This window comes from Helianthus annuus, chromosome 14 (assembly GCF_002127325.2).
Source record: "Helianthus annuus cultivar XRQ/B chromosome 14, HanXRQr2.0-SUNRISE, whole genome shotgun sequence".
In the NCBI taxonomy this organism is placed as follows: domain Eukaryota; kingdom Viridiplantae; phylum Streptophyta; class Magnoliopsida; order Asterales; family Asteraceae; genus Helianthus; species Helianthus annuus.
Window position 1 is genome coordinate 141,523,241 of NC_035446.2, and position 12,181 is coordinate 141,535,421.

The window sequence follows — 12,181 nt, forward strand, 5'->3', positions numbered from 1 at the left end:
AGCCCTTGATTAACTTAATGAATGGTCAAGATCACTTCCTATCTTTCCTAGCCAAATAAACTTCCTATTGTATCTCCACCCTTAAAACTTATATATTATGTGGGACCCACCACCCACGCCACCCTCTTCATCTTTCCCAATCATTACCACCTTCACCTTTCACCACCACCACCACACTCCGCCGTAAAACGGAATCATTGTTGAACAACGCCAAACCCACGATGCCGTAGCGAAGTATTCACTATCTCCGGTCTGTAACAATATAAAACCATACAATTCAAAATAACTGTAACTTCTTTAGAAACAAATACACAATACTAGAGAAATTGATCAGGTGATGATGCTTTTCGAGGAAATGCGAAACAATAATATTAAAGCCGACGGTGTGACGTTTAACATATTGGTATGCAGGTTTTTTTACAAGTATAGGACAGATGAGAGTGTTGACCATTTGTTACGAGATTTATCCATGCCTAATTTGCTTCCGGATTATTCTTTACCTGATGTATCAGGAGCAAGATTGTGCTGGGCGGGTCGACCCGACGAAGCCACTGAGCTTGTAGAAGACATGCTGGGCGGGTCGACCTTACAGCAATCGCTTTCAATTCTATAATTTCTGCTTATTGTAAAAAAGGATTAGAAAAGAAAGCTTTCGATGCATATCATACGATGATTAAATTTCTTAAAATTAATCGTTAATTCAACACGGATTGTGTTTTTCCGGTTGGGTGAGGTGGTGGTGAAAGGTGGAGGTGGTAAAGATTGGGGAAGATGAAGAGGGTGGGGTGAGTGGTGGGTCCCACATAATTTTAAGTATTTATTATATTTGTTTTAACTTTTTAATTATTAATTTAACAAGTAAGGGTATTTAGGTCATTACACACCTCCATCCACTTCAGAGATTATCCGAGAATGACTATTCGGGCATTTTTCTAAAATTTTTATGTTACTTCCAAAATTTTTACAAAATTCAAAGACTATACTAATGTACAAGAACTGAAATCAGCTTTTCAAGTAAAAATAGTCAAGAAGAGCCACACTCGCATCAAACACTCGACAAGCACAAGCTCAAGGTATACTATTGTACAAGAACTGAAATCAGCTTTTCAAGTAAAAACAGTCAAGAAGAGCCACGCTCGCATCAAACACTCGACAAGCACAAGCCGAAGGTAATGAAGGAGGGAGTCGAGTCCCTTAGTGACCACCATGCATTTTCTTATGCTGAGGGTTATAAATCTTTGGCTGTTTGGGCATGGTTGGTTGCTTTTCTGACCTACAAAAATACAACAAAAAATGTGATTACTGACCATTCATTGTATTTGACTTCATCTTGCTAAACAAGGATTACATTAAACAAAGAATCAACAAATTTGGATTAAAATGAAAGTATAATGTAATATACCTTTTTGGGACAAAAGGTCTATCGAAATAGGGCATAGGTTGAGCCTTTGGCACAAGCTCCTTTCTCAATCTCTTTAATTCTTCCTCTTCTGCTAACTACATAAGCACCGCATATCATTCATTCAATCCATGCAATGCAATATAAAAGTATAAATCCATAATATATGTTAGATTTCTACCTTCTGCTGTTTTTCTCTATCAAGTTTGAATTGCTCAATGAATGAGAGCTTTTCTTGCACCTGCCATCAAATCATTTAGTCACTTCACCTTAGTCATCAGGTTCAATTTTGTAATAATAATTATACCTGATGGTCAAATTCAGCACGTTCAACGGCCCTCATGTCGCTATGTAGAACTAAATCAACAGGCCTAGTACTTTCTTTAACCGGAGGTCTTGGCAAACTCTGAAATTACTCAAACTATGAGTTAAAAGGGTTTGTACATCTTTATGCATGTCTTAATGAAAAAATTATAATGTAAAACACTTCACCTCTGGTTCATCTGTTGTCCACGGGAGACCCTGTGCAATACGAATTCTCTGCTTCTCCTGCTCACTCATCATCTCTTGCACCTTCTTTTGGAACTCTTCTTGCTTTGATTTTCCTCTTTGCTGTATTCAAAAATGGTAAATTACTACATAAAACATCTTTCTTGTTTGATAGTCGTAAGAGCTGTTGTTTAAAAGCCAGCAATTCGGGCTCAACTATTAGACATTTTATTCAAATTGCATATGGCATAATTCTAAACTAATGGCATTGAAATTGCATAAGTGATCAGGAAACTAACCTCAGTTTTGAGCTTGAAGGGTTGTTGAGGAGTCGTCTTAACCGTTCTTCTCTTCCCTCTACCTCTAGAAGTTGCAGAGGATTCAGAGCTCTACATGATCAACAAAACCAATATCATGACTCACTTTCATCATATCAAAGCAAACACTATATTCATAACAAAGAACCATAAAACAAGCTAACATACATTTCGTCTGCTCCGTCTCCCACCACCGGAATTCCTGTTTGAAACACTAAACCAAAGAACAACAACAACAACCCATTCAGTATCAAATCTAAATAACAATGAGAACATTCCAAAGTTAAATTCTACCAAATCAGTTAACAAATTGAACGACTCCAACCTCGGCTTACTCCGATCACTCCCTGATGAGCAACAAGACCCACGCGAATCCAACCCCAAACTCTCCGGCGTAAGAAAACAATCCGAACAAGAGAATTCAGTATCGGTCACCGGCGCCTTGGGTCTCAATCCAGGCAGCTCCCATTTCTTCACCTTCCCAGTCACACCTTCACTTTCCTCATCGGTTTTCGACTTACTTATCGTCAACGCATTCTCAAACGCCTTCACCAAATGCAACACTCTCCCCCGCCCAGCATCCGGAACACTCTGCCTAGCTACTTCCATCAGTTTCTCCCTCCTCCTCTTCACCTGTGCACTCACTCTCTCACCAGACACCTCATCAACCTCACTTTCAGTTTCCCCCAATTTTTCCTCAAACTCAGTTACCAAATTAGGGTTTTCAATTAGGTTTTCCTTCTGTTCATCTTTAATCTTTGTAAACTCATCTTGAGAAGCTCTAAGAGTATCATAAGCAACACACGCACACTTTTTCAACTTAGAATTTACTTTGCACTTACAGTTTACGGAATCTAGGGTTTCGGATTTCTCAATTTTCGGATTCTTCTTCGCCACCACAAACTTCCGCTGGCGAATTTTGTTCCGAGGTGACGGTGACGTCACCGGAATCGGTTTCTTCACTGCTGATTTGGTCGCCGATTTGATTGCCGGAGATTTTGAAGCCATAGGGTTAGGGCTTGTTGTTTTGGCGGTGGAATTTTGTGGCAGCTTTGAGTTATGTGAGGGTTTTGATTTTGACGGCGTTAGTGTTGGTGTGGGTGCTCCGGCGTTATGTAGTTCCATATTTCCGATGCCGGAAAATGTGAGTGTGTTAGTTGTAAAGTGAGAACAATATTGAAATAAATCACGGGGGTTTGTTAGATGATTGATTGTGAATGAAAAATGAAGATGAAGATGATGGAGGAATGAATATAATAAGATATTAAGATATAAACGTTGAAGAGGAGCTCTTTATAACGGCTATTTTTCTTTACGGGTCGGGTTAATCTGGTGGTTTGTTGGGAATGTAGTTTGGTTCAAACCGAAAGTCTGGAGCCTAAGTTTCTTTTTTTTTTTTTTTTTGAAAGGCGAACTTCATTAAAACATAAAACCGGCGGAATCTCCAAGGAGGAAATAACCGCCTAGAATAAAATTACATCATATTACAAGAAGACTTACAACAATCTATCCAATCCACCGTGCCCTTCTTATTTCTATTCCTATACCAAAGATACCCCAAAGATTTTATACCGGAAATCATTTGGACCACATTCGGGTTGACACCATTCTCATTCCTAGCCTTCCAAATACGCCAACATGTAACAATAAGAATACCATAAATTATCTCTTTCTTCAAATCCGTTTCGCTCATCGACTCCACTATCCGCCCCACATCTTTTACTGAAAACAAAAAGAAGGCGAAATATTACACCAAGAAGAAATACCGAGCCAAACTCCACTTGACACGCTACAAGTTGAAAACAAATGATCTGAGTTTTCATCCGAATCGCCACATAAAGCACATAAGTTATCTCCCACCATAATGTTTCTTCTCCTAAGAACCATCTTTGTCGGGATCCTATCCATTTGAGCGCGCCACATAAAAACATTACATTTGTTTGGAACCCATTTACACCGTTTGTAACAACCAAGAGTATCCCTTGCTACATCGCCTTTAATCCATTTCCGAACCTCGCAACCCGAAAATTCTTTGTCTACCTCCCCATTCCAAAGCCAACTATCTTCATTATCATTAAGCCTTATATTCTCAAACCTTCTTTGAAGCCTAATCAACTCATGAATCTTGACATCAGAGGACGGGTACACCCTCCAGTTCCAATTCATCACAGTTCGATTGTTTTCCATACCAAGCCGATCGGCCACCGAACACCATTTGTTTAATTCTAACCGAAACAAAGAAGGATACACGTTCTTTAGCGGTTCATTTTCAATCCATGGATCAATCCAAAATCTAACCGAATTACCATTACCGACCGAACCTCGAATCATATTCACGAAGTAGTTATGTTGTGCTTTCAAACGAGACCCGCACGCAACAATTTTGCTCCAAGTACCGGAAAATCTTTTATTGCAATAAAACATTTCCCATCTTCTATTCGAGCCATGAACTGCATCGACCACCTTTCTCCATAACGCATCATATTCTAACCGGTAACGCCATAACCATTTAAGCATTAAAGCATTATTACAATCCTCAAGTTTGTTTATACCCAAGCCGCCTTCACTTTTAGCCTTTGTAACAACCTCCCAAGCGACCCAACACACTTTATTCCTATGTTCGTCACCACCCAAAAGAAAACGCCTAATAATACTTTCAAGTTTATTAATAATAGTCACCTGCGCTTTATACAAAGAGAAATAATACGAAGGGAGGCTCTCTAGCACCGATTTGATAAGCACCACTCTACCACCCATAGATAAAACATTAGCCTTCCACCTAGATAAGCGGGTTTTAAACACTTCAACAACCGGTTCCCAATTAATAGTGCGATTCATGTTGGCACCAACTTGAATTCCCAAATATTTAAATGGGATAATTCCCGGCCTACACCCTAACCCATTCTCCTTTACCTCAACCGCCTCCATCGTTTTCCCCACATCGAATAAACTAGACTTTTGAATGTTTATATGGAGCCTAGAACATAAATGAAAAATACGTAAAATCCTCTTCAACGCCTTAAAGTTAAACTGAGACCACTCACCCATGATCATTGCATCGTCCACGTAGAGCAAATGAGAAACCAAAGGACCATCATTAGGAAGCCGAACCCCGTCAAAAGCCCCACTATCACACGCCTTCCGAATCATACAAGACAACGCCTCCATGACAATAACAAAAAGAAATGGCGAAATAGGATCTCCTTGCCTAAGACCCTTCTCGCAAGCAAACTCGAAAGTAGGCGCTCCATTAACCAGAACCGAAGACCGGGCCGAAGATAAAACCCCTTTAATCCACTTACACCACACCTTAGGAAACCTCATCTGTCGCATAACCGAGATCAAAAAATCCCAGTTCACATTGTCATATGCCTTTTCGAAATCTTTTTTAAATAAAAATAGCTCTTTACCCATTTGTTTCGCCCAAGAGAGAATTTCACTAATAATCAACGGCCCATCCAAAATATATCTTCCCGACAAAAATGCGGATTGCGTTTCATGAATAACTTTACCCATCACCATTTTAATTCTATTGGCAAGAACTTTAGAAATTACCTTACTGATAATTCCAATGAGAGTAATAGGACGATATTCACCAAGATGCACCGGATCATTAACTTTAGGGATTAAAGTAATGAAAGACGAACCAACACCACGATTAATCTTTCCGGTTTCAGCGAAATAATTCATCAACCTCACAAAATCAGAAGCGAACAAACTCCAAAATCGTTTTACAAACCGAAAAGGACCCAGAGCTTTATCTCCACCACATTCGAACACCGTATCTTTTATTTCTTTTTCTGAAAAAGGTTGCACAAGCATCTCGACATCTTCATCATTTAATTGTTTTATCCCATAACACTCTAAGTGCGGCCTCTGTTCTATATCCTCCACGAAACGACTTTTGAAGAATTGAAGGACTTCTTTTTTAACCTCTGAAGGCTTAAAAACCCACGTCCCATTAACCGTTAACCTCGGAATATTATTAGACACCTTTCTTTTATTCACCATACCATGAAAAAAGCTCGTATTCTCATCGCCATCCTTAGCCCATCGTACTCGCGCTTTTTGCCGAAGGTCCCTAGCTTTACATACCTCCAATTCTTTTAACTTTTTAGTCGCCTCTGTATGAACCCACTCCACGGCTTCCGTCAAATCCCGCTCTTCAACTAAAGCATCCAACTCTAACAAATCTTGTTTCAAGTTTGCCTCCTCCAAAGCTTTAGCTACTACCTCATCCGAATCTTTTCTATACAACCAAGAATTAAAAAATCGAAACGGTTTTGCGCCGAAATTTCGAGCTTCCACCTTCAACATAATAGGACTATGATCCGAATACTCTCTTGCCAACGCTCGATATTCGGCGTTCGGCCAATCATTAATGCAACTCCAAGAAACCAAGATACGACCAATACGACTACACTTGTTCCCCGAAACAAATGTAAATTTTCTACCTCTTAGATTGAACTCGTGTAGGCCCATATTATCGATGAATTCATTGAACTCGATAGCAACAGAAGGAATGAACTTAGAATTCTTTCGTTTGAATCGATCTCACACACAATTGAAATCGCCACCAACAACCCAATATCCTTGGTCTAAAATGATGATACGGCTCAACTCACTCCAAAGTAAACGTTTATCGGCTAGTTTTTGAGGAGCATATACATTTATGAAAGTTATCTCCTTCCCAGTTTCTTTCAAGTGTCCACGAATACAAAGAAAGTACCTGTGTTTTATTACCGAGGCCATAACAAACCGACTCGGGTTCCACATCGAAATCAAACCTCCAGAACGACCCGTAGAACCGACCCAATCAAAAGTAAAAGCACCATTACCCCAAAATGACCCCAAATCTAAACCGTCCACCGTCGTAAACTGCGTCTCTTGCATCATAAGAAAACCTACTTCGTTAGCGATACGTAAACCTCGAATCCATGTACTTTTATCAACACAGCCTAGCCCACGAATGTTAATAGAGAGTGTATTCATTGATCAACAGTTTGAAATCCATCATTAGAGATTACCTTTTCAAGATGACCCTCGAAGATTTCCAAGTTCGTGACGCCCACAACGCTTGCCATCCGAACTGTACCATCAATTTCATCCTGGAAACCATCTTCCAATCTCTTCGTCAAGCTTTCGCCAATTCCTTGGCCATCGGCTATAACTTCAGAATTCGAGATGGGCCTTTCTTCCTCTAAAGCCACCTCTCTATTCAAATCCGGAGTTAAAAACTCCTCCGAATTTCCATCACCTCCGTTGTTGATAGTGTTGCCAACCGTACCCTCGTTAGACTGGAATATAAACCTATCAATGTCAAACAGATCAAAACTCTCCCTTTGTCTTTTTTAGGTTACTCCTGTCCCAATGGCGACTTCGACTTACTTCTAGCACCTTTCTTTTGATTGAACGTTCCTTTCTTCTTTCTCAATTCACCACAGCGACCACCCCCTGAATGTGATTCAAAAAGACCTCCTGAACACCACCATGAACATCTTGAACCCCCACAGCCGGCTCCTGAATCTGCTCGTCCCATATAACATACGAAGTGTTCCCCTCACCTCCTCCAATATCCATCACATTATTCGTTACCACTTCATCTCCAACCTCATCTAATTCTACCAAACAATCGAGAATCCAATCCCCAGCCTCTTCCTCCACCCGGACATGAAACACTTTATCTTTCCATCTCAAAGCTACTGTTTGCTGAATCCTTTCCACCGATTTGCATAACACCCCACAAATCGCAAATGATAAATCTGTATTGTTTTCGGTAAATTGAGCCGATTGAATAACGTCCCCAAATCTCCCTGCTATAGCGTCGAAAACTAGAACATTTGACAACATAACTGGGACTCCATGAAGCTTAAGCCATATGATCCTCTCAACTTGACAATCTTGACCCTTCCAATCTTGAAGCTGACAAAACACCTCTGCCCACTCTTTTTTTGATTAAAAAAACCTTTGTTTCTCAAAATTGTTACCAAACAAGAGCATAACATGAAAGCCTCCCACTTATTTTACGTCAATCCTATAAGGACTAATCAACTTGAGAATCCTCCTCAACTTAGTTAATGTTGAAAAATCGATAACACGACCAACCAAAGCATAATCATACCATTCCGAGAAAGCTTGAATACTCAGATCCACGACAATCTCCATCAACCCTACGCCGGCTTCCTTATTAATAAGAGTGTCTCGAAACGACCTCCCACCATTATTGTTACCATTGAGTACACTAGAACCCGATTGATCCCCCTCTTTTCTTTATCATTGTCTGCATGCATGTTATTCCCTACCGACCCATTCTTCGAAACCGGTTGCCAAACAACTTCCTTCTTCTTAGACACATCAACTCCATCGACAAATCTAGCCGGAACAATGAATAACTTATAGCTTCCAATCCAAACATCCTTCAGTTGTTCCTCCAAATCCACTAGATTTCTTACGTTCTTGAACGATACAAACCCAAACCTTTTACCTAAACGATCATATTTTCTAGCTATATACATACCTTGAACCTCGGCAAAAACTTCAACACCCTAACCAGGTCAGAAGACGAACACCTCTCGGGCAAATTCGACACGAAGAACTTGATAGCCGGATCATGTTCCTTCGAAACTTGCTGTTGTTTGGATCCCTTCCCCTTCTTATTCGGCACGTCATACCACTGATTAACTTTGAATCTGTCCCTACCCGCCATGAAAATCGAAAACAACCTTGGAAACCCTAATTCGCCGTTGGAGCCTAAGTTTCTAATCATATGCATTTAGCATGTTAAATTCATCGGTGAGTTCAAACCGAAAATCTGGAGCCTAAGTTTCTAATCATATGCATTTAGCATGTTAAATTCATCGGTGAAAACGAAACGAGCCCGAGCTTCATTATGTTTAAGCTTGGCTTATGGGTAGCTTCATACGTTTGAGTTTGGTTTGTTCAATTTATATTAATTTTATTTATTGTTTTTACACAATTTAGTTATTTTATCATAATTTTGTAAACAATAATTATTATTATTATTATTATGCAAAATACATATTTAATATATTAAATACAAATTACATAAATAATGTGCTCGTTTAAGCTTACGAGCCGACTCGAGCTCAAGTAAAGCTTGGGCTCAGGCTTGTTTAGTAAAACAAGCTTATTTCTAGGCTTAGGCTCTGGCTCGAGCTCATTTAAACTCGACTCGTTTAGAGCTTTTTTTTCAACTTGATCCCGAATAACTCGCGAGTAACCCAGCTCATTTACACCCTTAGTTAAAACAATACTTCTTTAACTTCTCCAAATTTTGATTTCTTTTTGTCAATTGTAACTTCAAACTGCAGGTTTGAAAATATATTTTTTTTTTAGTATAAGATGAGAAACTTTTTTTAAAGACCAATACTGTAATTTTATTCATCTTGGACTAAGAACTAGATCACATCAAGTACAAAAGAAACGAAAATTACATACCATACAAGATACTTCCATATTACACCATTGATCCCAAGTTACATTGTGTGCCTTAATTCTGTTCTTAAACCAAAGAAAACCCAATTGGCAGATTTCCAGTTTCGCGCCTTCTAAGTTTGTGTCATTCCGATCAAAGACCATATAGTTTCGGCTCCTCCATATACCCCATAATGTAACTTGAACAATTAAATATATTAATTTCTTTCATTTTTATGCCGAAGGAGAGAAGCCAATGACATTTGGTCCATTGTGCTATGAAATCCCACACTGCAAGAGCAAACCAACACCCCACAAACAAGTGTTCCACCGATTCCTCTTTCTCACCGCAAAACTTGCACATGTAAGACTCCAGTTGTATGTCCCTCCGGCGAAGGGAAACCATGGTTGGCACCCGCCCCAAAGTAATCCTCCACATAAGAAAGTTTACTTTAACTGGAACCCAAACCGTTCCATTTAAAGCCTGTCCCAACAACCGTACGACCCAAATATTGTAGCTGGCTCTTCAAGCTTTTGATAGAGAAGCTTCCTGAGATTCCAAGTCCAACCATCCCCACCGCCCCTTAGGTCCACCAACATTAGGATGGAAGACAAAGCCTTTAACCAGTACCTTTCCTTATCGGTAGCTGGGTTCTAGGTCCAATGAAAGTTTATGATTGTCGCCCCGTATGCTACAAAAATTCTACGAGCAACCATGACATGCTTATTGCCTTCCAAGTTATACAAAGTTGGAAACCTTTTACACAAAGGTTCATTGACAAGCCATCAATCTTTCACGAAGACAATGGGCTACCCATGACCCAGGTTGCCTTTAAACAAACCTGCCAAATCAATCCCGTAACTCTCCAAGTCTTGAGCCATTTTATATACCTATTTCCACGGTCTACTGATCGAAAGTCTACACGGAATAAAATTCCATGACTCGATCTATGGTGTAGAACCTAAATCACTTTTCGCCAGAATCTATTTCTTTCGATCTTGAAATGCCACCACTATTTGGATAGCATGGTGATGTTCGCGTCTCTTAAAGATCCAATGCCCACCTTACCTGTAACACCTCAGAAATTTATAACGAATAATATGACAACACGCGTCTAATCAACTCTCAAATATGCCAAATTATTTGGACGAGAGGGACTATATATGAAAAATGTGGAAATTTGGATGTGGAGGGGTCATTTGTGACAAAATGCCAAACTTTTGGCTCTGATGGTCCAATGCGGACCGCAAGGCTTACGGTTCGTAAGACATTCATTTTTTTAATTTACGGAAGCCTCATGTGGACCGCAAGACTCAGTCCATTCGGTCCGCATGGCATTTAAATTATGTGGGAGCCAGAAAACCCATGCGGACCACATGGCACACCTCATACGGTCCGCATTGGGCGCGCTGGCATAATGCAGCTGGCAGTTTCTGCAATTGTTCCCTGCCACTTAACTTGTGAATTTGCCACACTTCTCCTGTTTCTTCCACCTATGTGGACACTAGTGATCATCTGAGAAGCTTGCTAACATGTGGCATGATCATATGAGCCTTGTGCAAGTATAAATAGCCATGATTTTGGCCTTTCAAGACTTGCACCATTCACTTGTTTCTCTCTAACTCATTGGAGCTGCTTCTGGACTAAAAAGCCTTTTTCTCTGAAGTTCAATCTTTCCCTTGAACACTTGTAAGTGTTCTCCCTAGTCTTGTTTCAATTCTAGGCTAAGTTATTAGGTGAAAGTCAAACAAATTGACTTTCGGTTATGACCATTTCGGTCAAGCCGATGTTCAAATCAAACATGACTACATAATCATAATAATATAGGTGTTAATCCCCTATGAAGGCACCTCCTGAAGATCACGTTAAGTTGGTCAAATGAGGGGTCAAAGTTTTATTAAATAAAAGTCAAAACGCAGATTTTCGTAAATTACCTTAAATGAACTCCTAAGTATCGAAACCTTAATTTTTGACATTATAACAGTTTGTATAACGTAATAGGACATATTAGATCATGTCTAACCCGTCATTTCCTGCTTAGAGCTCGGTTCGCAACCAAAAGTCAAACAGTTTGACTTTCGATTTCAACCCGTTTAAGTTAGTTTAGCTACTGATTTGAGGTTGTATTATGATCGTATTAGTGTATGGAATAACCTTCTGAGTTTATGCCATTTGATCTCATCGTTTGTTGGGTTTTTATGCAAGTCCTTATTATATGACTAAATAATGACCAAAATGTCCTTTTTGCGCATAGAATGAATTTGAAAGATAATAAACATGTAAAATGAGTTTGAAGCTGATGTAACATTATATTGAACATATTATGGCATATTAGACGTGACATGGACCCATCCGATCACCCGATGCCGCCTATGCGCGTACGGTTGACTTATATAGCTTAGTTTATATAAGTTAGCCGAGTTGGATTAAACCTTTCCAAGTCAGTTCTAATCAAAATGTATGATTGTTTGACCCATATTATACGAGTCATAGGGTTCAAACCCATTCTATATGGTCTCCGCTTAATGTAGTGAACTGTAT

At 39.6% G+C, this 12,181-nt stretch overlaps 1 protein-coding gene across 1 annotated transcript; it reads right to left on the bottom strand.

Annotated features, from left to right (window-relative positions):
* Positions 1 to 986: 986 nt before the first annotated feature.
* LOC110904036 (protein WVD2-like 4) lies at positions 987 to 3,453 on the bottom strand. Its single transcript, XM_022149847.2, has 8 exons — positions 2,531 to 3,453; positions 2,374 to 2,419; positions 2,188 to 2,277; positions 1,892 to 2,011; positions 1,707 to 1,805; positions 1,581 to 1,640; positions 1,403 to 1,497; positions 987 to 1,273 (listed from the first exon to the last, which is right to left on the bottom strand). The coding sequence occupies exons 1-8, from the start codon at positions 3,328 to 3,330 to the stop codon at positions 1,195 to 1,197; spliced, it is 1,389 nt and encodes a 462-aa protein (XP_022005539.1). The 5' UTR covers positions 3,331 to 3,453; the 3' UTR covers positions 987 to 1,194.
* Positions 3,454 to 12,181: the final 8,728 nt, after the last annotated feature.

What these genes read in the sequence shown, in the direction of transcription:
- LOC110904036 (XM_022149847.2), bottom strand. Translation starts at nt 3,330, where the DNA reads ATGGAACTACATAACGCCGGAGCACCCACACCAACACTAACGCCGTCA. An exon ending in AGTGATCGGAGTAAGCCGAG is followed by an intron (nt 2,420 to 2,530) that starts GTTGGAGTCGTT and finishes TCTTTGGTTTAG; the next exon opens with TGTTTCAAACAGGAATTCCG. An exon ending in GTGCTGAATTTGACCATCAG is followed by an intron (nt 1,641 to 1,706) that starts GTATAATTATTA and finishes ATTTGATGGCAG; the next exon opens with GTGCAAGAAAAGCTCTCATT.